Source organism: Mastigoproctus giganteus, chromosome 12 (genome assembly GCF_048544385.1).
Source record: "Mastigoproctus giganteus isolate SK-2022 chromosome 12, ASM4854438v1, whole genome shotgun sequence".
Lineage (NCBI taxonomy): Eukaryota > Metazoa > Arthropoda > Arachnida > Uropygi > Thelyphonidae > Mastigoproctus > Mastigoproctus giganteus.
Window position 1 is genome coordinate 131,055,555 of NC_143586.1, and position 27,297 is coordinate 131,082,851.

The window sequence follows — 27,297 nt, forward strand, 5'->3', positions numbered from 1 at the left end:
AATCCATCCGAACCACATGGTACGGTCGGAGACAATTGTAGGGTAATCTCCAGTGCTGTGGTCTCCTGCCCCGATTAAACGGCATATTGTCCCAATTAAGCGAAGTAAACCCTGGCTATTTTCTCTATTGGGTTCTGTTTTTTTTAAGATTTGCCTCAAATAAACGGCTGCCCCGATTAACCGGTGGCCCAGATAACCAGAATCCATTGTATATAGTTCAAAGACAATGAAGGCTTCACTTCCCCAAATTTGCGACAAAACCACCATCCTGTGGAAGTGTTATGTTTCTAATGACTAACGCCAGTTATCAGTTTTTAAGAGTGCTAAACAGTGTACAGTGGTTCATGTGGGCACTGATGTCTTAAAACATAAAAGGAACTGATGATGTGGTCACTATATATAAGGTCATGTAAAATGTGAGAAAGGAAAAAATATGCTTGTGCCTGCAATTCTGCCCAGGCATAGTAGGAGGGAATATATGATTAAAACCTTGTGGATTAACTCTAGACTTGTGGGGACTCCTAAAGGTTTATGGGAAATTTTTGTCAACATGGCCTGATCTAGTTAACAGAAGAAATTTGTATTGTAAAAACAGAATTCATTTGAAAAGAGGAGGCACAAGGATTTTTGTTAGTGTTATTGAAGTTCCTTAAGAGCTTAGGGAAACTGCTAATTTTGGGAGGTTAGTGATATAGGCCAAAATCACAATTGCACATTTCTTATGAGTTCTTTTGCCAGACTTAATTGCCTTATGCATAGAAAGAAGCATTGAAATAAGTGCAAAAATCACCAAACTTTTTTTTACGCAACTATAAGGGATGCATCCTGGTTGTAAAAAGCCAAAAGATACAGAATTTAATTTATGTATCTAGTAATTCCAGAAGTATTGTAAATAAATTAAACGAATTTGGATTTTATTAGTAATAGTAATAGAGGCATGTGATGCAAGAAAGCAAGCGTATGAGCTTATGTAGCATCAGCCAAAAAAAAAAAAAAAAATGCACAACCATTCCCTCTAAAAGTTTGTACAGTTCTTCGTCGAATTTATTTAAGCTATCAACTTCTGCAACGATAAATGGAAGTTTGTTCCAGCAATTAACCGCCTGCTGGCTAAAGGCAAATTTCTACGCATCAATTCTACAATTGTCTTTCCTCGGTTTATGCCCCCTTGAATGGGTTCAGCGTGCTGAACCCATTCAAGGCTTTATACACCTCGTCAGATCACCTTGCAGGTGCCTAGTCTCCATCCACTGCAGTTTGCAGAACTTAAGCCTCGCTTGGTAAGAGGATCCCTTCATTCCCCTCACCAATCTTGTTGCCCTTCTCTGTACATGCCCAAGCAAATCTATATCCTTCCTAAAATGAGGCCTCCAGACCTGTACACACAGTACTCAAGGTGTGGCTTGACCATTGCCTTATACAAAGGGATAATCACCTCCTTTTCCTTGCTAGCAAAATTTATGTATATCATTAACCCCAGGGGCTCTCATCTGATGAGTATGGGCTTGGCACACCCAGGATCCTGAGCTGGATATCATCATTCTTCTCTTTCTTGGTGATTCCCTCCTACTTCTGACTCTCTCTCTCTCTCTCAGGGTGATTCAGAAACTTTTTTTTCAGCTGGTGCAGCATAAGCCTCAGGCTTCCTTACACCATATGGCTAATAATAATAATAAATAAATAATAATTGACAAAACCCCATGACCTGCTCTGGCAGCCTGACTGCATTGTTCACTAAACTTCATATATGACTATACAATTACTCCCAGGTCTTTTTCATTTTCTATCACCCTAAGTGTAGTACCACACAGTTGGTATGTTCTTCTGGGGTTACTTCTACCTATATGCAGCATCAGCCAAAAAAAAAAAAAAAAAAAAAAACCCACTTCCACTTCACCCCTCTGTTCGTTCCAAATACCTGTCCAGCTGAGCCTTAAACTTATTTAGGCTATCAACCTCCACCACAAGGGATGGAAGTCTGTTCCACCAACCAACCACCCGCTGGCTAAAGGCAAATTTCCTCACGTCTATACTTTGCATTTGTCAATGTTAAACTTCATTTGCTACTTCTCAGCCCATCTGCCCAAATTTTCTAGATGCTGTTGCAGTAGCACACTGCTATTACTGGCATTAACAACCCTGCCAACCTTTGTATCATCTGCAAACTTCGACACTAAGCCTGATATATCTTCATCAATATCATTGATAAATATATAAAACAGCGGTGGAGACAACACCGAATCCTGTGGAACTCCGCTAATAACATTAGTTCATGAAGAGCAGCATCCATTGATTACCACCCTCTGTCTTCTCCCACTTAACCACCCTTTTATCCATTGTAGCAACTTACCCTTAATACCATTCTGCTCCAATTTGTACAAGTCTTCCCTGCACAACAGTGTCAAAAGCTTTCCTGAAATCCAAGTAAATGATATCAAAATTATTTTTTGCATCCAGTTACTTTGTAAACTACATCATAGTATCCAATCAAATTTGTCAGACAAGACTTTCCCTTAACAAACCTATGATGTGTTTGAGTTATTGCTGCAATCTTGTTTAGATGATCCTGCAATACATCTTTAACCATCAGTGACTCCATTATGTTACCCGCAACAGAAGTTAAACTAATCGGTCTGTAATTGCAGGTCTGTAATTGTCACCCTTCAATCCCCGTTTGTGAAATAGGAATACATTTGCACATCTCCAGTCCGTGGGGACTTTCCCTGAATCCAAGGATGCTCTCATAATTATGACTAAGGATTTGCTTAGTTCCTTTGCCACCTCCTTTAATATAACTGGATAGATCCCATCCACCCCAGGTGCCTTTCGTTTTTTTAACTTCAACAATTTCTCCTCCACTTTGTGGACGAGAAATTTTTGAAGTATAGTGTGTTCAGAAGGAATAGGAAGGGTGGGGGTGGGTAAAACTTCTTTTCAAAAGAAGTTTTACCCACCTCCACCCATCAGAGCAGATCACTCTGAAAGTAATCTGCTCTAATGCATTGGGTTATGTTACAGAGCAAATAATTCTGAGGAGTACAAAGAAATTTCTATAGGCAACTTGAATGAGCAGCTAAATGTGACTACCTCATTAATGGCAATTTTAACCTTCCTTGTAGATTCTACATCATGGATGGGCAGTATGCTATTAGGAAACTGCTATCCCGTTGATTGTTATTTATTACAACATGTTAACAGGAATTATTAAAAAAAATCTGAATCATTAGTAATAACAAGGTCAAGAATATTCTCGCCCCCTAGTACTTTCTCTAACATGCTAGTACAGGTAATAATCATCTAGTTTATTTTAAAAAAAAGTTTTTCCTCATGATTTCTCACTTGTTCTTCAAACTGGGGCAGATTAAAGTTGCCCATAATAAGACATTCGCACTTGCTTGCCCATTCCATCTACATGTAAAGACTCTCGTCATATTATTCACAACTTCTGGTCTGTTGATTACTTCCACTCTCATTGTTCCTTTGCTTCCGACTAACTCGCACCACACAGATTCTGTGCTGGCAGATGTAACTTTAGACTCAACAAAAACTCTTTTTGTGCTCAGGGTACTTTTGATAAGAAGCATGGCCCCTCCACCCCTTCTATCTTTCCTAAATATATTATATATACCATAGTGGAACTCGTCATCACCAATTTCTGGGTGGAACCACATTTCTTTTAGCCCTATTATATCAGCATAAATTGTCCTAACCAGAAGTTAAAATTCAGCTATTTTATTGACAATACTCCTGACATTACTGTCAGGAGTATTTAAAAAGACACAGGGGATACTAAGTAATCTTCTATAGTTTACTACCCTGACATCCCTTGAAGTTATTTAGGTTTGTATCCCAAGCTTTATCTTCCCCCTCATTTTATCAACATCAGCTGTTGTGGCAACAAACAAGAATTTATGAAGCGAGTGCAGACTCATAAGTAGCAGTTTTCCTGATCCTTTGGAGTTCCTGAGTGATACTGACAAAAATCCTTACACCACCTTTGTTCAAATGAATACCATCTCCACAAAATAGATTCCTTCTGCCTCATCATCTGCAAATGGGTGGACTGAATAAATGCATTGTGGTGAAATCCTTCCTCTTGCTCAGACTGTACACAAGAAGACATCAATTCAAATTGAGGAAGGTTGGTTGGTTTCAGGATAGAGATGTGAAAATTTGCCTTCAACCCATGATTATTAGATTGTTGGAATAAACTTCCATCTGATGTATAGAAATTGGTAAGTTGAATAAATTCAAGAACTGACAGATTGGGGATGGACAGATGATATGGGAAGGTGTTGTTATTTTTTCTTGCTAATGCTATATAAGCTTGCTTTCTTGCATTATTTGCTAATAATAATGCTGACACTAAGCTACAAATACTGTCTTTGAGATTGAATTACTACACACACAAATCAAAAGCTATCTGGTGAATTAGTGCATTGATGTGATATTTTAAATGCACATTTATCTGTATTTATTAAGAATTGAAAAAGAAAACATACTGAAAACTGATGCTTAAAGAGCATCAGTTCATTAATATATAACAGTGTTAACTCACAATTATAACTCTGACTGGTTGATCTGTATTGTTTTTTGCTTTATATATCTGTCTGACTTTCAAGGAGCATGTGGGGGATAGAATAGTCTAGGACAGTGGTTTACGACCTTTTTTAATAATGGCACTCCTAAGTTTTTTCTTTTATTTTGTGGCACCCCTATTTAATTTTCTGCCTGTTAGATCTGATTCTGTGCGTGCGTGTGTGTGTGTGTACATACACAGGGTGTTTCAAAGATGATGGTCAATAATTTAAAGGTGAAAAGTACATACATAACTAAAATAAGCAAAAAAAGTCCCAGTGAACATCGGGCCACAAATGAACCATTTTCGAGATAATGCACATTTTCTGTTAAGATCCGTCACTGACTATGAGAGCACTAGTTTAATAAAAAGCTGTGAATCCTTTGCTAAGGGTGGTTTTATTAAACATAAGATAATACATTTTGAATTTTTGGTTTCAACACCACAGGATTTTACAGACGTTACATGTTACAGGATGTTCTTTCTAACACCCTTTCCTCAACATCAGGTGTTATTCTTCTGGGCCTACCTGCTCGTACTCCATGTGCAAAGCACCCATGTTCTCTAAGGCGTTGATGTACCCTAATGAATGTTTGCCTGTTGGGCTGCCTTTTGCAGGGAAATGCTTCTTGATACAAACATGTAGCCTTGAATGCACTGCTGTTGGCTTTACCATACATGAAGTGCATATCCGCATGCTCTTTGTTGCTGTAACCTCTTTCCATGTTGACTATCCTTTGACAAGTACTAGTATTCCTGCTACATCCCAGAGCATTGAGAGAGGGGAAATGGAGAGAATGGCATAACCTAACCTAAAAGAACAAGTCAGTGGTCGATCCCAACTGTACAGTTCACCTTGTCAGTTGTGGATCCCAACTAGAAATGTGCAATATCTCGAAAACAGTTCACTTAAAGACCCATGTTTACTAGGCTTTTTTTTGCATATTGAAGTCTGTACAGTTCACCTTTAAATTATTGACCATCACTTTTGAAACACCCTGTATATAATATTAAAAAAATGTTATATTATAGTTATTATAATAATATAATTATAAAAAAAAATTACAATTCATAATACAAATTATATATACTTATATAATAATTTTATTCTTTATATAGGGGTACTAAATAAACATCAGTTATAGATCACCACAAAATTAAAAAGATATCGTACAATGGAAGGTATTTAAACACTTGGTTTACGTAACTTTAACGAGATGTTTGTGCCTGGTGTGATTCGCAGAGCTTTTTAATAATGTTAAGTGGAATTTTTATAAGTTAATAATATATAATTTTTTTTTAAAAATAGCATTAGTAGCGGCATTTGATGCAAGAAAGCAAGCTTATGCAGCATCAGCCAAAAAATAAATAAATAAAAAATAACCACTTCCACTTCACCCCTCTGTTCGTTCGAAATACCTGTCCAGCTGAGCCTTAAACTTATTTAGGCTATCAACTTCCACGACAAGGGATGGAAGTCTATTCCACCAACCAACCACCCGCTGGCTAAAGGCAAATTTCCTCACGTCTATCCTACATCTGTCTTTTCTCAATTTGAATTTATGCCCTCTCAGGTGATTATTCTGAGCAAGAGGAAGAATCCCATCAGCATTGAGCATGCTCAAACCATTCAAGACTTTATACACCTCTATCAGATCACCTCGCCGGTGCCTAGTCTCCAGACACTGTAATTTGCAAAACTTAAGCCTTTCTTCGTAAGAGCACCCCTTTGTTCCATTCACTAATCTTGTTGCCCTTCTCTGTACTCGTTTTATTTATAGTGTTTCACCTCAATAAGTTTAAGTAACTTAAAACCAAATTACACGGCACCCCTGGAATGTTGTTGCATCACTCTGGTTGAAAATCACTGCTCTAGGAACTTTGAGAAACAGATTACTGCAGAACAATCTAGAAAATTATTGACCCTAGAACTACTCAGTCAGCATGCCAACTATAATAGTGCACCAAAAAATCTAAGTACCTGAAACTAAAAACTAAAATTTTTCATTGTTGTTGAGTGTTAATGTTATACTTGATGCATTGTTATAATGAAGGAATTTTATTAACTTTGGCATAAAGTCATTTAAACTCACTGCCCTAACACACCTTATACTTTGCTAACACATTGCCAAATCATTGTATGGGTCCCAATTAGTTCTCAAAGTTTACATGACCAGTTGTTCCCCTTCCTCCCCACATCTATTTACAGAAGCTGCAAACCTCATAATTAAATTGTTCACAGAACACATGCAGTAATCTGAATTATTTATTTATTTACTTTTTTTAAACTCATTTCCATATAGCAAAAGGAACAATTACCATACCTGCCAACTTTTCTGATTTTTCTAGAAGATCTCTACAAATCATGACTTTTATGGTTCAGAGTCCTGTAAATAAATGTTTGGTGCTGCAGATTTCATAAAAAAAGAGTGATGACTACAGTTACCAATTTATAGTGTTTCACCTCAAAACAGTGTAAGGAAACAAGTGTCATATTTTGCATGTTTTAATAATATGTTACATGCTTATGTTGGATTTCATTTTATGAAATAAAGTTTACTGAATAAGGATTTATCATCAGTGAATCATTTCACCTTTTTACATTCTGTATACCATATTTGCCAGACTCTAAGGTGCCCTTGATTTGCCCCTCTCAGAAAATTTTGCCTAAAATTCCCATGTTACATGCAGTGATTTTTTTTTTTTTTTTTTTTTTAAAAACAGGTCAAATCATATTACAAGTCTGGCCAACCCTGCTGGAGCTCTTGCCAGTGACATAAGTAACGTGAAAAAGGAAATATAAATAGTCAGAAATTATTATACAATTTAAATTTCACCTTTTACTGCCAAAAATTATAACCCAGATTTCAACCAAAAATCCACAGTTTCATATTTACAACTTTTAGCATTATTAATTTATTGCATGGAAAGTGTGAGTGAACTCCTGATTACACCAGTTTCGTAAACAAACATTTATTCATTGACCTATATATTAAATTTATTTTAAACATAAAATTGTTTAAATTTTTTTTATTACAAACACTTACATATATATAATTCCGTTACACATCTAGCAAAAACATTTGGTAGCACTGATCGGTGTTGGGGGAAGTAATGATTCCAGTAGCTTATGCACATGCCCCTGGATGTCACATGATGTACGTACTTTTAAAACATGATAAGCAGAAAAAATTGATGTGTTTCGCAGCCATGTGCCAATTTCATGGAAATAAAGGATGAGTTATAGTGAGACATATATCACTAGAACTCAACCTTTATTTCTATGAAAAGACTCAATAAACAGTATTTCTTTATCGAAATCTTTTTCTGAAAATATATAGAGAATTACCATGTAGCCCTTCCTTACCTTCAGTATATGAAACATCAACCCCCCTCCCCATCCTGCTGCTTTATCTATGCATGCATCAATAAGCAGCACAGTCAGTCCAAAAATTACCATTGTTATTAATCAGTTGATTGACCTTATCCATGACCTTGCAGAATGAGTAATCCCTCACATTTCTGTGTTTCATGCAGTATAGTAGTTTAATTTGTTATGAACTTGTAATTCTGGTGAAATACAAGCTAAAAGAGGTTTTCATGTACTGTTAGTTTCAAATTGAAGGTTTTAAATTATGGAAGATGTGAAAATAGGGACAGCTGAAAGAGACGTTTTGATCATCCTCTTACCCAAGAAAATGATATCTTTACTTGTTAATTTGTATATCAAATGTATGCAATAAAATATTTTCTCTTGAATTCTCCTGAAATTCTGGATCTTATCTGACAAATACAGTATATATTTACATTTTTTTTTTCCTTTTTTTTCCCCACTAATGAAAAAAAATGCAAAGCTTTTCAGTAGCCATTACTAAATAATAGAACATTGGGGTGGTGGGGAGGGTTAAAGTACTTTTAGAACATATAAACAAAGAAATAGCTTTTAAAATACAGCTTATTGTATTTCAGAATGACTGCATAATTTTCCCTCACCACTCGACATCCTTTTACTATCCAACTTCAAACTCACAGAACCAACTTTTCTTTTTCGTCATTTATTCATTCAAGGTCAATTTTTTGGAAAAGCCTTTCCCTCATACCTATTTCCTGATAATTACACTCTGAGAAGTTCAAGTCTAATGCATGTTACTAAGTACTATAGGCACTTGGGGTTTTAGGACTCTCTCTCACTCAGGGTTACTCGGGAACTTTTTTTTTTTTTTTTTTCCTGGTGCAGCATAAGCCTCAGGCTTCCTTGCATCATATGGATATTAATAATAATAATAATAACCCCATAAAAAAAAAAATGTTCTAGCTGAAATATATTTGTATTGAAAGTTTTCTGGATTCTAATTTCTAAGAATTGGCAGGAATGCATTGCTGGAAAACATTCATTATTGTATATTATTATTATTCAGTATTTTTTTGGAGTAATTGAGATAAAGAAATCACAAAATCAATCAGAATTGCTTTTTTCTGATTAGAAACTTATTCTAACCATTAATACATTTTTTTTTTTTTTTTTATGGATCACCAAAAATCTTTCTGTTTGTCCCACTTTTGGTATTGCTACTCGAAATTCTAACTAATCGAGGTTTTTTTTTTTTTCTTTTTTACTTTACCCACCTTATAATTACTACAGGAAATTCTCCACTTTTGAAAGTAATAAGCAGAAATAATTCAGCGCTGTTGTCAGAAGCTATAAAAAGTATTTTCAAATTGCAAACACTTAACTTTGTTAGTTCAACTGCTATTCTATTTGGTCATACATGATTCTTCAGGAAATTTTTATTGCTCCCCCCCAATTCATGATTCTATAAAGCAGGGTTTATAATCACTTTGTCTGAAGAAAAGTCAATGTAGCATGACTAGCATTTCTGAACTGAATTTGACATATATCCTTGGGACAAGCTGTAACATTATTAGGCCATAGTCATAGACTTCCTTAACTGTGAAACTAACAACTGTTTTAAAGTAAAAATGGAGCAAAATATTAGCTATTTACTATATAATAGTAGATGGACTACTTTATTTTGTTCATCTACTATATAATAGTAGATGAACAAAATATTATTCATCTATTGTTATAAATTGATCAGAAGTATTCCCAAAAGGATCACATTTGTCATTAAGGACAATGATGGACCCATGTTATTAGTTTCCCAAATATGCATCCATTTTAAAAAAAAAAAAAAAAAGTACAGGCATTCAAATACTTTTAAGAGTGTAGTGTATTTATAAGAAGTTCTGTTTTCTTGAATTTTATTTTTTAATTATACAGGAAAGTGTCTAAGTACAACAGACAGTATAAATGTAGATAGTGAAAGTGATAACAGCAATAACAGTTGTGAGAAGTGCCCAATCTGCCTAAGTAAATTTGTAGGACAAGACATTGCAACTCCAGAAAGCTGTGACCATGCATTTTGTCTTGAATGTCTTCAGGAATGGGCCCGGGTAAGTGTTTTTAATTGTCTAGTTCATGTGTGCATTTTCCACATTAGCAGTTGTTTAACAAATACTATACTTTTATTGATTTTATTACTATGTGGGTAGCTTAAATAAAATTTGTATGATATTAGCAACTTGGCAGAACTGTGAGTAACAGTATTTCTCTCTGAGATGAACACAAGCCCAAGCCTTAATGCCAAGTACTTTGCCTCGGTCTTCGGGGAGTACAGTTATTTGATTTCATCTTATTGTAGGTGCTTATCCTTTTTGCTTTGAGGTGTTTGCATGTACTTAAGTTTGATTTATGTAATGTATATTGTATCTTGTTTGATAAAATAAAACCTCTGATTTACCAAAAGTAGGCCGACCGGGCTAGCCAGGTGGGTAAAGTGCCTGCCTGGCAACCCAAAGGTCGCGGGTTCGAATCCCGCCTCGGGCTTGGATCAAAGTACTGCAAAAACCTTGGGAGGTGCATTATGGCCACAGAAGCCGATACGCCAACAACTACCAAAAAAAAAAAAAAAAAAAACCAAAAGTACAAATGTACACTACAATTTCCTAAGGCGCCTCCGTAGCCAGGTGGGAAGGAGCAGCAGTGCACAGGCTTCTTGATTAGACCGGGGTTCGAGCCCATCACTACCAAATACGGAGGATGTGGAAAGGTCAGGGAATGACCACCGCATATCCCGGAGCAATATGGCCTTAGTTGCTAATGCTCCTAAAAACTAAATAACTAACTAACAATTTCCTAGCATATCACCTTATCCATCTTCATAAAAAAAAACTTATAAAAACAGTGAGCATCATAGGTGAAACAGTATTCAATTGAAAATGAGATTCATTTGAACAAAAGGTGGGTCTTTGCTAGTATCATGGAAGATACCTTTAGGGCTCAGAGAAACTTCTACTTAAGGGGTGAGGAGAAGGGTAATATAGATATTTTTATTTGATAATATGGTCCAAGTAATGCCGAAACACATCTCAAGAATTATTTGTTACCATAACAGCCAATATTTGCAAGGTGTTCTGAGGGTAGCAAACTATACAAGAACACCCTAGCCTTAACTGTGTACACATAATGTGAGATGTGTTGACAGTCAAATGAGTGAATTCAGACTCCTGGTTAGAACACATATACAGTAACAATAGGGATAACAGAAACATGTTGTCACCCATAAATTGGGGATGATGAGTGGTGTGTGTGTGTACAGCGTGTTCAGGAAGAATAGGGAAGATAGAAAGGGTAGGAGGAGACAGACTAGAAGTTTGGATAGCTTAAGCACAGGGAGTGATCATAGCGTTCTAAGTTGGTTGATTCTGAGAGGGATGGCAGTTGCTAAAATTTCAGAAAAGGGAATTATGATAGTTTAATTGCTACATGGCCTCTATCAACTGGGAGACAGACAAATACGGAGCATGAATACATTAGAATTATGGTACATCTTTATAAAGCTATAGTCACAGAAGCCATGAATGCATGCATACTGTTAAGAAAATATAGCACAAGGAAGAGTGCCAGATGGATGAATAATAAGCTAGCCAGTTTAGTAGAGCAGAAAATAATGGCATGGGATAATGATAGTGATGAAAAGTACTGAAGCCTATAACAGCTACGAGTTTCTTTGGAATAATACTGACCTAGTTGTCTCACCTGCTTTAACCCCTCTCCCAATAGAAATGGTTAGGCTGGCAAAGGCAAATTATGGGAAATCACTAGTTCATCCGAGTCTGACAGCAGTGCGTAGCACACGGTCCTTGATTAGACTGGGGTTCGAGCCTGTGACCACCAAATACGGAGGATGTGGGAAGGTCAGGGAATGACCACCACTTATCCCCGGAGCAATATGGCCTTAGTTGCTAATACTCCTAAAAATCAAATAACAACCGAGTCTGACAAGACCTGAGTTTTGAGAAAAGTATTCAATATTTTCAGTTGTGCTTTTATTACATTAATGTTTGATCTTTTATCAGTATATTGCAATACTCAAGTATGTTTGTTATTTTTTAATATATCAGCTTTTTTTAAATGCTGTTTTTTGGCCACTAGAAATACTTGGTAATTTTAGTGAAATAAAAAGTTTTCTAATTATGCTTAAAATTTTAAAAATAGGTTGGTACCACAAAACAGAAACAAACTATTAAATACTGCCAAATATAAATTTATAGAGATGTTTATTGTCAGAAAACTTTGACATTATTACATCACTACAATTAATCCAGGAAAATAAATTAATAATTTTCAATGAAAATAATAACAGTAAATTATTATTATTTATTCCTGTGTAGAACTAAATTGTAAACTTGAAGTAATCACATAAAATCATTAATTTATATTCTTTTCAAGGTTCATGTGACATTTGGCAGCGACGTAAGGGTGGTTTTCCCCACAGACCTGGACCACCACAGTCCAGATCTGCAAGATAAAATCACTGATAAAACTGCCTGTGTGTGTGTGTGGCTTGCTATAAATGAAAATATTTTAAAATTTTAATTTTCAGTTTTTAAAGTTATAAATGATAATTATTTAAAACTTTAATGTGTGGTTGCTATTTATTGCATGAAAATTAGATATTCATCATCATCATCATCAGCCATTTTCAATCCACTGCAGGATGAAGGCCTCTCCAGCAACTTTCCAGTTCCCTCTGTTTTGAGCACTGGCCATCCATTTACTACTCAAAAACTCATGAATTTCATCTATCCATCTCCGCCTTTGTCTTCCAGGTTTTCTTCTAGCTCCTCTTGGGTACCATTCTGTTATTTTCTTAGTCCATCTGTCATCATGTCTTCGAGCTATGTGTCCTGCCCAAGACCATTTTAGTTCTTCAGTTTTGATAAGAATGTCCTTTACTTGAGTTTGCTGCCTAATCCATGTGTTTCTCTTCTTATCTAACAGTCTGATTCCCAATATAATTCATTCCATTCTTCGCTCTGTAGTTCTTAGCTTCTCTTCCATTCTTTTGGTAAGTGCCCAAGTTTCACTTCCATAAGTCATGGTGGGGAGTATACATTGATTCATTATTTTACGTTTCAGACAAACTGGGATATTGCTCTTCAGTATGTAACTATATTTCCTGAATGCTATCCATCCAAAATTTATTCTTCTCTTGAGTTCCAGCCATTTATCATTATTACAGCTAATAACTTGTCCCAGATAAGTATATGACTCCACCTTTTCAATTACTGCTCCTTCAATCATTATTTCCCTTTCCATGGCATACTTGTTCATCATTACTTTTGTTTTAGCCATATTCATCTTTAGTCCAAAATCCTTACTAACTGTGCATAACTGATTAAGATTTTCCTCTAATTCTTTGGGATCGTGGCTTATGACCACAATGTCATCTGCAAATCGTAAATGGTTTAGGTACTCTCCGTTCACATTGACTCCTTTCTGCGACCAGTCTAATCTTCTGAAAGCTTCCTCAAGGGCAGCAGTAAACAGCTTCGGAGATATTGTGTCTCCTTGTCGAACTCCTTTCTCGACTTTAAATTTGCTACTGTCTTTGTCTAGGCGCCTCCGTAGCCAGGTGGGAAGGAGCAGCAGTGCGTAGCACACGCTTCTTGATTAGACCGGGGTTCGAGCCCGTCACCACCAAATACGGAGGATGCGGAAAGGTCATTCAGGGAATGACCACCGCATATCCCGGAGCAATATGGCCTTAGTTGCTAATGCTCCTAAAAACCAAATAACAACAACAACAACGTCTTTGTCTAGTCTAATAAAGGATGTAGCACTCTCATATATTTTCTTCAAAATCATAATATATGGAGTATCTATACCTTGTCTTTCCAGTGCCCGAAACATTGCCTTATGCTGTATGGAGTCAAATGCCTTTTCATAATCCACAAATGCCAGGCATAATGGTATTTTATATTCATTTGCTTTCTCCATTAGCTGTGATATTACGTGAAGGTGATCCATAGTTGAGAATCCTGTCCTAAAGCCAGCTTGCTCTTTCGGTTGATTCTCATCAAGTATTCTTTCTAATCTGTTAGTAATGACCCTTGTGAACAACTTGTAGATATGGGATAACAAGCTAATTGGTCTATAATTTCCAATTTCTGATTTATCTCCTTTCTTATGCAGCAAAACTATGATTGCATTATTCCACTGCTTAGGCATCACACCTTTTCTAATGCACTTTGTGAAGAGCCTTGCCAGTTTTTGTGTTATGTCTCTTCCTCCCAATTTTAACAACTCTACAGTAACTTCATCTTCCCCCGGGGCTTTCCGATTCCTCATTTTCTTCAATGCATGTTCTACCTCATCAGGAAGAATATCGGGTATGTCATATGTGTTGCTACTTTGCAATCCATCTTCCCCACTGCTGGTATCTTTCCCTCGCTCCTTGTATAATTCTCTATAGTAGTCTTCTGCTATTTGAATTATGCCTTCTCTGCTGTTTATAAGTACACCATCGCTATTCTTCAGTTTCAGTATCATTTGTCTTTCTGTATTACTGCTCGTGGCTGCTGATTTAAATCCTTTGTTTTCCCTTAATGCTTTTTCTACTTTTCTTGTGTTAAATCTTCTTATGTCCTCTCTGAGTCTCTTTCTAATGGCTTTGCATAACTCAGTATACTCAATTTTCTCCCTGTCAGTGTTTTTCTTGCTCTTCATTTGTCGTCTTCGGTTCATCATGACAAGTGTTTCTTGACTAATTTTTTCTTCTTTGGATTTCTGTTTCCCTATAGGTTTCTTGGGCTTTATCACTTTCAGAAAGTTGTAATATTCCTCGTCGATATCTTGGTCCTGAGCAGTCTGCAGAAGCTCAAACCTGTTCTTAAGTTCCAGTACATACTGCTTTTTCTCCTCCTCCTCTGTTATTTCAAAGACCTTTGTATTATTTACTCGAGTCAGTTTTTTCCTTTCCTACATCTATATCATTCTATATCATATATCAATCTTACCATTCTGTGATCACTTCCAACATTTACCTTATTCAGGATGGTAACATCATTCACAATATATCTTCTGTTAGTGAGGATGAAGTCGATTTCATTAGTTGTTAATCCATTTGGACTCTTCCATGTCCACTTTCTGTTCACCCTTTTCTTGAAAAAAGTGTTCATTACTGACATTCCTTGAGATTCTGCAAATTCCACAAGTCTTTCACCTCTTTTATTTCTTTCACCAATTCCAAAATTTCCTATAGTTCCTCTTTCTGCGCTGTTTTGCCTTTTTCCAACCTTAGCATTGAAGTCTCCCATAATAATAGTGTAGTGGGTTTTCTGCTCATCTAGAAGACTCTCAATTTCAGTGTACATTTCTTCAACCTCTTCATCATCGTGGCTCGATGTTGGTGCATAAATCATTATAATCTTTAGCTTGTACCTCTTAGAAATCTTGAGTATTAGTCTTGACACCCTTGGTGATGTACCTTTGAATTCCAAAATGTTGTTTTTAAAATCTTTATGGACCAGAAACCCAACTCCACCTTCACTCCTTTCACTGTTTCCATTGGTGTACAGCAGATTTCCACTTGATAAACTTATAAGTGATTCATTTCTTCTTCTTGTTTCAGCCAAACCGATGATATTCCAATTCACATTTTCTAATTCCTTTTCCAGCTCTAATATCCTGTCTTCACCGATGAGTGATCGTACGTTATAACAGGCCAAGTTCAATTTCCGTGCATGGCAGCCTGGTTGTACCCAGAGATTCTTAGCACCCTCTGCTTCCACTCTGATCCTCTCGCTGCCATAAGAGGGAGAGTGAAAGCTGCTGGGGACTGAGGGCCATTTGTATTGTTGTGCTCTCATTGCTGGAGGGTTTGGTCTTTTCCTCTTCACGCTGACCAGGCGTCTTGAAGAGAACCACTCTACACGTTCGTTGCCACCTAAGTGACGTAACAGGGCTTACCATCGAGAAGGTGTGCATGAGTGGATTTTAGGGAGGCAGGCCAACCGGACTTCTCCTAAATCTTCTGTAATAGAGAGATATTGGATCCATCAGTGTTTTAGGCTGAGTGTCTGATAACACACAGGATACCTGTTCCCCTCTAAGCCCCGTGAAAATTAGATATTATATGTATAATAATAATGATATTTGCATAATAATAATTTATTTTGAAGATTAAATGCACAAGGCATAATATGTTATGGGTTGAAATTAACTACAGGAAACCCTTGATTAATGCGGTTTTAAACAATGCGATTTTAATTAGTGCGCAAAATTTTTTTGATACTATCCCCTTAATAATGCGTTATCAAATTTCATTAGTGCGCTGTTTTTTTTTTTTTTTTTTCTTGCGGTGCTTGGCAACTCACAACAGCACCTGAAGCGGCAAATACGTGACACGCACTCACCAGGGTCTTCCAACTTAAATGCATTGGAATCGACTCCGAAACGCTCGACAGCAGCCCCCATACCACTCTGAAACACTCTGGTAACTCATATAATTTTAACGTTAACACAGATATTACATCATCATGCTAAATGTACAATTAATGTAGTTTAAGTAGTACATGATGTATGTTTGATTCTGTATTATTTTTGCTCTGATTTTTCGCAGTTTGTTCAATTTTAGTGATTCCTGTGTAGTAGCGAGGATCTGGCGCGAATTTCATCTTGTATGAAAGCTGTGTGAAAGTGCTCTGTAAAGTTCTCACTAGTTGCTGGGCAGTTCCTCAGCAATCCTCGACGAGTGTAGAAGTGCGGCAGGCTTATCGCTCATCCTACCAAAACAATTTTTTTTTTAAATTACCTTTCATAGCCATGGACAGGAAAAAGGGTAATAAACGAAAATTCATCAATTTGGATACTAAACTTGATATCATTAAGAGATTTGATAATGGCGAAAGCAAAGCAAACATAGGTAGGGCACTAGGCTTTGGCGAGTCAACCATACTCGCCGTTTTGAACAAAGCAGGTGAGTACCGGGAAAAAGGCAAAATGGCATCTGCATCTTTAAGTATGCAATGCACTAGGAATAGAAGTCCATTAATGATTGAAATGGAAGATTTGCTTTTTATTTGGTTAGAAGATTGTAATCAGAAATGCATTCCTATTGATGGAAATAACATCAAGATTAAAGCTTTGAGCCTTTTTTCTTCATTAAAAGAAAACAAATATCAAGGGGATACTTCAACATTCTCGGCTAGTAAAGGCTGGCTAGAAAATTTCAAAGCTCAATCTGGCATAAAAAATATTAAATTAACAGGTGAAGCAGCCAGTGCCGATAAAGATGCAGCAGCCAAATATCCCATTGAACTGAAGAGAATAATTGAAGAAAATGGGTATGATTATCGTCAGATTTTCAATGTCAACAAAACTGGCCTTTTATGGAAAAAAATACCAACGAGAACATTTTTGGCAAGAAAAGAAGCAACCGCACCAGTTCATAAAGCATCCAAATATAGATTAACACTTCTACTTGGAGGTAACGCTGAAGGAGATTGCAAATTGAAACCGATGCTAATTTATCGTACAATGGACCCAAGAGCGTTAAAAGGCTGTAAAAGCAATCCCTTCCAGTAATTTGGAAATCAATAAAAGGGCTTGGGTGACAAAGCAGTTGTTTGAAGAATGGTTCACTATGCATTTTTGTCCTGCAGTCGAAAAATACTGCAAGGCAAATAATTTAGATTTCAAAGTTCTTTTAATTTTAGATAATGCCCCTGGATATCCTACCTCACTCACTGATTTAAATAACAATGTGAAGGTTATATTTCTACCACCAAATACGACTTCTTTACTCCAGCCAATGGATCAAGGAGTTATTTCTACATTCAAAGCATATTATTTGAGACGAACTTTTGCTCGGGCAATTCAAGCTACATCTGGAGATGACGCAATCACTCTCGATGAATTTTGGAAAAAATACAATATTAAAGAAGCAGTTAAGAACATACACAAATCGTGGGAAGAAATTACAAACAGCTGCATGAGAGCAGTCTGGCAGAATCTTTTGCCTGAATGTGCAAATGATTTTTGTGGTTTCATTAATCCTGTCAACAAAGTTATTGATGAAATTACTACAATTGGAAAAGACCTTGGCTTTGAGGAAGTAGATTCAGAAAACATTAGAGAATTATTGGAATCGCATTCAAAAGACGATCTTCTTGAAATTGAACATCAACATGCATACAAGGAAGAAGATGAAAATGAAGCAGAAGAAAAGCAGTTTGCTCCCAAAGAAATTTCATTTAATACACTTGAAAAAGCAAAAGAACTCATACTAGAGATTGATCCAGATGCAGAGAGAAGCATGAACGTTCGTCGAGGGTTAGATAAGCAAATTGATTGTTATCGCAAAATCATGGAGGAAAGGAAGAAAGCTACCACACTGTTCAATCGAAGTTAGATAAGTTTTTTTGCAAAAAATAAAATTTAAATCATACTATCTTTTTTTAAATTTATTCCTTAATAATTTAAGAACTATGCAGTGCATTATAGGTACGTACTGAGTAATAAAAAATATGTTTTTACAATTTTATAATTTTCAAGGATTCATTATAATTATTCCCATTGTTTCTTAAGTTTGATTAGTGTGGTTTTAATATGTGCGGTATATTTCAAGGATTCATTAACCGCACTAATCAAGGGTTTCCTGTATATAATATCGGTGTAAATACACCATAGTTTACCCATAAATTTAACTACATAAGTAGTGTAACGACACTGTTTGATTTTATCTCATTGTTGCTACCTTCACAACAAGATACCAGGTATTGCACTACTTCGAATAAATAACGCTTCTCTGGTAGAGATGACTACTGTTATTTATTCTCAGTGGGCACCACCCAGGTGCGTTTCGGAGCTTGTTGGCCCACTCATCGTTGGGCGGGCAGGTACTCTGATAATGCAGACATGCCATCACAGTTGCAAAGTTAATTCCACAATATGAGAGGTGCCAAATGGTGAAGATAATGATAATATTTTGAAGACTAAATGCACAAAGCATAATATGTTATGGGTTGAAATTAACTATATAATATCGGTGTAAATACACCATACTTCGCAACCGTGATGGCATGTCTGCATTATCAGTGTACCTCTCTGCCCACCCACCGATGAGTGAGCCAACAAGCTCTGAAAAGCATCTGGGTGGTGGTGGTGGTGCCCACTGAAAATAAATAACAGTAGTCTCCTCTACTAGAGAAGCGTTGTTTATTCGAAGTAGTGCAATACCTTGTATCTCGCTGTGAAGGTAGCCACAATGAGATAAAATCAAACAATGCCGTTACACTACTCATGTAGTTAAATTTATGGGTAAACTATGGTGTATTACACCGATATTATATAAATAATAATTTATATAATAATATCATTTTAATGTAATAATTCAAACTTAAAAGTGAAGATATGTAACTTAGCATTGTGACAAAGGAACGGGTTCCACTACTGACAAACTGTATGTAGTGAGCCAAAACTGGGTAGTATAAAGGGTTTGGCAGTCTCTCACAGGAAAACACAGTTTACACAAAGTGAAAAATAATATAAATTAGACTAGACTAAAGATACCAATAAGGAGGTACACAAAGTAACAACTACTAATTCCCAAACAGAACAGTAAATATTTTTCTGCTGGTCTTATGAGTGGACAGAATGCTGCTACTGGGTTAAGAAAGTAAACAACGGGAGCAGGGAGTTTTCACATACTTGATTACAAAGAAGAAGAAAAGAATGAATTAGATTGCAGTCTTTGTAATGGGTACAGGAAATCCTTAGATAACCTAGTTTATCTTATAGATGAATTAAACAGGTACTTTGCATCGATATTTACAGACAAAAGGCCCTTCTTGGTGAAGAAAAACGAGTGAAACAGGGAATCAAAATTAGCGGCATTGAAGTTTCAGAAGATAATTTATTATAATAGTTTACAGCTTAACTGCAAAAAAGGCTCCTGGGTTGATTGCATAGCATATATTGAATAATTTTAAGGGAAGCAACAAGAGAATATATTTAACCATTAAGATTAATGACAAGGACATCGTTTGACTCAGGAGAGATTCCATTGGATTGTAGAGGTGTCAGCGTTATCACCCATATATAAAGATGGTTCTAAGAGTGAAGTGATAACTACTGACCAGCTAGTCTGACTTCTGTTGTAGAAAAAATTATGAAGCAATGATAAAGAGTGCAGTAAAGGATCATTTTGATAGAAATGATGGGCGCCTCCGTAGCCAGGTGGGAAGGAGCAGCAGTGCGTAGCACACGCTTCTTGATTAGACCGGGGTTCGAGCCCGTCACCACCAAATACGGAGGATGCGGGAAGGTCAGGGAATGACCCCGCATATCCCGGAGCAATATGGCCTTAGTTGCTAATGCTCCTAAAAACCAAAAAAACAAACAAACAAACGATAGAAATGATCTAATGATCTGGAATTCTAAAAGCATAGCATAGTTTTTGTAAAGGGAAAATCATGTTTAATCAACCTTAGCTATTTTAATGTAGTAACCCATAAGCTGGATGTAGAAAATAATTTCAGCAAAGATTTGATTCAGTCCTGCAGAAGAGCTTACTGTATAAGCTGGATATGTTGGAATTGCAGGGAAAATCTGTAGATGGACTCCAAGGTGGCTGCAAGTAGGAGACAGAAGGTCTTAGTTAATGGTTACACTTCAGAATGGGCTAACTTAAGAAGTGGGCATCTCAAAGGATTGGTATTGTGGTGACCACAGTTGTTTTTAATTTACTAAAATTACTGGAGTAATACAGGATATGATGTCAAGAGCAGTAGAATAGTGAATGATTAGTGCCCGGCAGCAGCAATTCTTCAGGACACTTAGATAAACTTCAAAATCATCAGAAAAGTGGCTGCTATGTTTTCTTGCAGCAAAATGCAAGGTTTTACACTTGGGAATTATCAAGGTTGAATTACACAGGTGGGGTTGAATTAAAAACGGTTGAGGAAGAAAGTGATTTTGGGTATTACAATGTGGTCTGATGTAGGGTTCTCCAAGCAGAGTAGAAAGGCAGCGAGGATGGCCTATGCATTTGCTTGTAGATGTAGAGGGAGGCCATGATCCCACTGTATAAGGCAGTAATAAGACTGCACTTGGAATACTGTGTTGAGTATAGAGACTGCACCAAAAAATGACATCAAGATTTTTAAAAGGATCCAACAATACATAACACATCTGGTGAGATCAGCAAAAGAAATACTGCACTTGGAATACTATGTTGAAATTATATGGAGACTGCACCTAAAAAGCATCAATGTTTTAAAAAGGATCTAAAGATAGGCAACACACCAAAAGAGCATCTATACAAGGAAAAGCTTCAAATATGTGGGCTATAGTGCTTGTTAAGGAGGCACCTTACCAAGGAGATTTGAATGAGGGTGAACACTGTTATTGAATGATTTCAGAACTAGGGGCCATAAATTCAAATTAGAGGGGAAGAGATTTAGACTGGATTGCAGGAAGTTTTCTTTTAATCAGTGAGTTAATTATTGGGATAAGTTGCCTTCATGAGCTGTTCAGGCTGATATCTTGGGGAAATTGAAATGTCAGCTGGATTCTACTTGGGTTCTACCTTCATGAGAAAGAAGTCAAATGGGTAATTTATTTTAATTTATTTGTAATCTTTATGTGATTTTATTTTTTCTTTTGTATTTATTTTTATTTGATTTTTATTTTATTTATTTATTTTATTTATTTTTTTTTTTTTTTGCTGATGCAACGAAAGGCTCAGGCTTCCTTACTTACACCTTGTGGCTGATACTAGTACTAATTTAAATTAATATAAATTGGATAAGAAAATTTCTTTACCAAATATTCCTCATTCAAGAATAACCAAACTTTTGCCAAAAATGGGTTTCCAAATAACATTTTGGAACTTCATCTCTAATTTAAAAAAAAAAAAAAAAAAACTGTCTTGTCTTAGTATAGAATAAAACACAAGACAGTTGGTGCCTCCGTAGCCAGGTAGGCAGGAGCAGCAGTGCGTAGCACACGCTTATTGATTAGACCGGGGTTCAAGCCCGTGACCACCAAATACGGAGGATGCGGAAAGGTCAGGGAATGACCACCGCATACCCCCGGAGCAATATGGCCTTAGTTGCTAATGCTCCTAAAAACTATGGCTTTCTTGCGTACAAGACAGTTTTTTTTTTTTTTTTTTTCAAATAAATTAGCCTGAATGGATTATATTTTAGAAAATAAGTCGATTCAATATTTTACATTAAGATTCTTCAATATAAGTGTACATTAAATTACAGTTACTTTCTTTTTGACAACTATAAGTTCTATAGCCTAAGCAAATTTGATTTGTTGGCTACCTTCAAAAAAAAAAAAAAATTCTCTCTAAGTTTGACAAAAACTTCCATCAAAGGATACATGCTACATTTTATTTTCTTTTGTTCCCTTAATTTCCTTGGATTCTACTTGTAGAAATAATATATAATACATTTGAAGCTTGAGCGAAACAATCTCTGTTAAAACCATATTAAAATGATGTTGCATATTAGATCCTCCATTAGCAGATAAATCTCTTCTGAAATTTATTTATTTATTAATTATTTATTCATTTTGTGAGTTATCTGAGTTAAAACACTCTTTCATCATAACAGATGATCAACAGAGCAGAGAGTAAGTATTAATTACATACAAAGTATAAATTATAAGAACTGTTATAAAGAGCTGTTATAAAAAACTGTTATATTTTATATATAATAATAAATTATATATAATTTATTATTATATATAAAAAATCATTAATAAGTTTCATAAGCAGAAAAATTGCTCATGATGTTCAAACTGTTGCATGAAATACCACTCCTCCCTTAGTATAGCATTGTATGGCATAGTGAAAACACAGCCCAGTTCTTGGGATTGAAGGCACACATAAGATTCTTCACCTTTGTTAGTTTGAAGTTTTACTTCCATACGCTTCTTGGCTGTTCACTTAGACAAAATAATTTTGCTAATAGAGGCCACCTGCCAACTGATGAGAAGCCAGTAAGCTTTGAAACAACTGTCCTTGTCATCTTATATTTTTAACTGTACAGTGGGTTCAACTTTTCTGGTAATGCTGTAAGCTTCAAAAAGATATCAACAACTTAGGCAGAACTGTAGGAAATGGTATTTGCATCTAAATTGACTACAAGCCCAAGCACCTTAATGCTAAGTATTTGGTCCCTTTGGTGGGATATGAATGCACCCCATGATTGAAAATTAAACATAGTAAGCATACAGATTTTATATCCCCCCCTCCCCCCCCCCCTCTCTCTCTCTCTCATTGAAATTTTCTAAAAAGCTTAGTGAAATTATTAAAATTGCTATAATAACTAAACTACAGATCTTGATTATTCTCCTTCTTTAGGATACATTTCTAATGTAAGCCTTTCTACTTATTTAAAATTAAGTGATATTTCCCCATGCAGCTGACATGAAATTTCATAACACTTTTTAATAGAATAATTATTAATAACTTTTTAATAATTGCTGATTTGTTTTTTAAGGGAATTTTATTTTATTCACTTGTAAGCTGTGTAAACTTATGTATGTGTGACTCGGCTTATGTATTTGGTTGGTTTGTTACCCATGTAGTAACTGTATTTGTGTTTATTAAAAAGGCAGAACTTTTATTTAATAAACAAAACTATAGAAAATCAAAAATAAACAAATGGGTATGCCTGTTGGTAACCCTAACACAGCCCATATATTTGCTTAACAGGAGAATTCCCAACAGGCCTTGTAATCCCCTACACCATGCTTTCTAGTTGCTGCATATCCCAATAAAAGTATTTCAAGAATTAATTTTTATTTTATTAACTAGTTTTCCATTTTTTCCTGATTAGTATTTAGTTTGTGCAATTGTCTCTCCATCTGTTGAATCCCATAAATAAACAAATTCTATTACATCTTCCTATATCCAGGTTTTAGAACACATTTTTTATGCACAAGATCAAAATATATATCAGCAAAGTGGAAAAACTAAATATCATGTAAACATGAGCTTACTCCATAATAACCATGATAACTGCAGCAAGTGTTTAAATTTTCTGAAGGGCATATACAATATTAGTTTACCAAATTTATGATTAATGCATGCAGTTGAGCAAATTCCACAATAGGGATCAATTTGAATGTTTGTCAAGACATAAATTAAGTGAGAGATAAAAGAGAATGGCGCCTCCGTAGCCAGGTGGGAAGGAGCAGCAGTGTGTAGCACACGCTTCTTGATTAGACCGGGGTTCGAGCCCGTCACCACCAAATACGGAGGATGCGGAAAGGTCATTCAGGGAATGACCACCGCATATCCCGGAGCAATATGGCCTTAGTTGCTAATGCTCCTAAAAAAAAAAAAAACCAAATAACAATAACAAATAAAAGAGAACCTTAATTTTATTTGCAAGTTGTTTAAAGTTTAACTTTGGCCAAAGCACTGTTTTAAAGGACTACTGTCAAAGTTCTGATGATAATCATACCAGATAAATTTAGCTGTCTTTATACAGAGTTTCCCAGAAAGAAGGAAAATGAAATGGCACAACCTGGTGTTATTTCATTTTATTATTTGTATTTGTAATTTTTTATTACAGTGAATTTCTTATTTCACTAAAGTTTCTGCTCATAGCAGCACAGAATTTTCCCAGTCATTAGTGCCTGTGCGCCTGACCAAATCCACTTAACTCATCAGTGGACCCACTGCACAATGTGCTGCTGCTTTGCAGGTGACATGGCCAAACAGGCTGCAGATGATAGTACTATCTGCAGTCTGTTGCTTGCAGTATGCCTTGTGTTATCTGAATGGTTTCTTCATTTTGCTATAAAAGTCACAAGGCCTCATGTCCTGGGAATAGCAGGGGAGGTTATGCTCAAGGATTTTCCGTTACCTACCACAGTAATATCTTCATATCCAAATAAGGTTATTTGGATATGAAGATATTACTCCCAATCTCAGTTAGGCAGTGTTGTGGTTGGTTGTGCTTCAGCAATAGTGTTACTGATTTGAGCAACTCAGAAATAAAACTCCCATATGCATCAGTAAGAGAATAGTTCCCTATTCTCTTACTGATGTCCAGAAGTGGCAGAGCTATGGAGGTGCCAGAATGCTTTGAATTGTTACAGGAGGAAAAGAAGATTTTTTGGAAATGCAAAATTGCTCATCTTCAGGCATTTGTTGAGTTTTGTCATCTTGGAATGCACACGTTTTATCCTGATTTTGTTTATTAAATGCTGTTGCATCCTTCATATTAATCATGGTGTTTGAGCATTATTGTTAAAAGTAATCTATTTTTGCATGATTTTTGAGTTATTATTATATTTAATATATACAGGAAGTACATAACATATTAAGTTATTTTTGATGTCACTTGTACTGTGATTACATTAAACATACAGATTAAATGTTCAAAAGACTCATAAAACATCAACATGAAGTATATATTTAGGAGGGGTAGGACAGTCTGGCGGGCTGATTTAGACAACCCTGCCTTTTACATCATTGTTTCTGGGATTCACTTCTTTGTCTCACTTTCCAGATATAGACTGGAATTTGTAGGCTGATCACTCACACACTAGCAAAGCTTTTGTGGATTTATTGGATGATTGTTTTCTACATCAGCATGTTCAAGAGGCAACTAGAGAGAGTAATACTCTTGATCTGATATCAGCAGTGAGTCTTCATGCATTAAGAATCTGCAGATAAAGGAACCACTAGTTGGCAGTGATCATAGTGTACTGATATGGGATTTACTTAAAGATGTAACTACCATCAAGGGTAAAGGGAAGGATTTTTGCTTTTGTAGAGGTGACTACAGTGGTCTCAGAGATTTTTTTTAATTTTATACAGTGGGACCAACTGATGATGTTACCAACAGAAAATTCAAAATGGTAAGCATTCAAGGAATTAATCTTGGAAGCTGTTCATAGGCTTTTCATAACAACTAAAATATACTGTTCAAGGTTTAGGCCTAAATGGATGTCAGATGACCTAATGAGACTCGTGGCCGAGAAGAAATATGTTTAATATGGGATGCATATAAATTATCAGAAGACACAGATGCCTCTGATAGATATAAGATAGTCTGTAATCAAGCCAAATAGGACATTAGGCAAGCAAGAACAGATAACAAGAAATCTTTGGAAAACAAAGCAAAGAAAAAAGATAAAGACTTCTCTACTTACCTAAACTCTAGAAGGAAGTGAATGAATCAGATTGGTCCACTTGATATTGACAGTTCAATTGTTGATGAACCTGCTGGGGTAGCCTCACAAACTAAATGAGTATTTTGCATCTACATTTACACATGGGGAGGTCTGTAGAGAAGTGGAGGCCAGAAGCTTGTCAAACTGTGGAAAGGAGCTAAATGATTTTGTAATAAGCAGCAAAAGAAGTAAGCAAATACTTAGTCATAATTATGAAAGCTTCATTGGACTCAGGGGTGGTCCCCACGGACTGGAAATGTGAAAATGTGTCCCCAGTTCACAAAGGGGGACCAAAGGGTGACACAAGTAATTACAGACCTGTTAGTCTAACTTCTGTTCCAGGGAAAATATTGGAGTCACTGGTTAAGGAAGCGATGCAGCATCATCTGGACAACACTGCAGTTCAGACACAGCATGGATTTTTTAAGGGGAAGTCATGTCTGGCAAATTTGATTTGATACTATGATGTGGTTGCAAAGGAACTGGATGCAAGAAATAATTTTGATATTGTATACTTGAATTTTAGGAAAGGTTTTGGTTCTGTGGCACACGGAAGACTAATGTACAAATTAGAGCAGTATGGCATTAACGACAAGTTGCTACAATAGATAAAAGGATGGTGAGTGGGAGAAGATAGAGTGGTTATCAATGGACACTGTTTTTCATGGACTAGTGTTATTAGTGGAGTCCCCCGGGGTTCGGTGTTGGGCCCATTGTTGTTTTCAGTATTTATCAGTGATATTGATGAAGGTATGTCAGGGTTAATGTCTAAGTTTGCACACGATATGAAGGTTGGTAGGGTTGTTAATCACAGTAATAATAGTACGCTACTGCAACAGGATCTAGAAAAGTTGAGCAGATTGGCTGAGAGGTGGCAAATGAAGTTGAACATTAACAAATGTAAAGTACTGCATGTGGGTAGCAATAACCTCAGAATAATGTATCAACTGGATGGTACTACACTCAGGGTAATGGAGAATGAAATGGACCTACAGTAATTGTGCTGTCAGATATGAAGTTTTCTGAACAGTGCAGACAGGCTGCAAGAGTATCTCATGGTGTCTTGTCAATGATATACAGGAATTTTGCTAGCACGGATAAGGGGGTGATTGCCCCCTTGTATAAGGCAATGATCAGACCACACCTTGAGTATTGCATAGAAGTCTGG

At 36.1% G+C, this 27,297-nt stretch overlaps 1 protein-coding gene across 5 annotated transcripts in view; it reads left to right on the top strand.

Annotated features, from left to right (window-relative positions):
• The window catches only part of LOC150077431 (uncharacterized), a 284,193-nt gene that overhangs the window by 105,845 nt on the left and 151,051 nt on the right, over positions 1 to 27,297 (top strand). For all 5 annotated transcript variants that reach the window (XM_090386306.1, XM_090386304.1, XM_090386307.1 and 2 more), the window contains one exon: positions 9,861 to 10,033. In XM_090386306.1, coding sequence (XP_090242432.1) covers positions 9,861 to 10,033 — 173 coding nt within the window. The remainder of the gene's footprint in view (positions 1 to 9,860; positions 10,034 to 27,297) is intronic.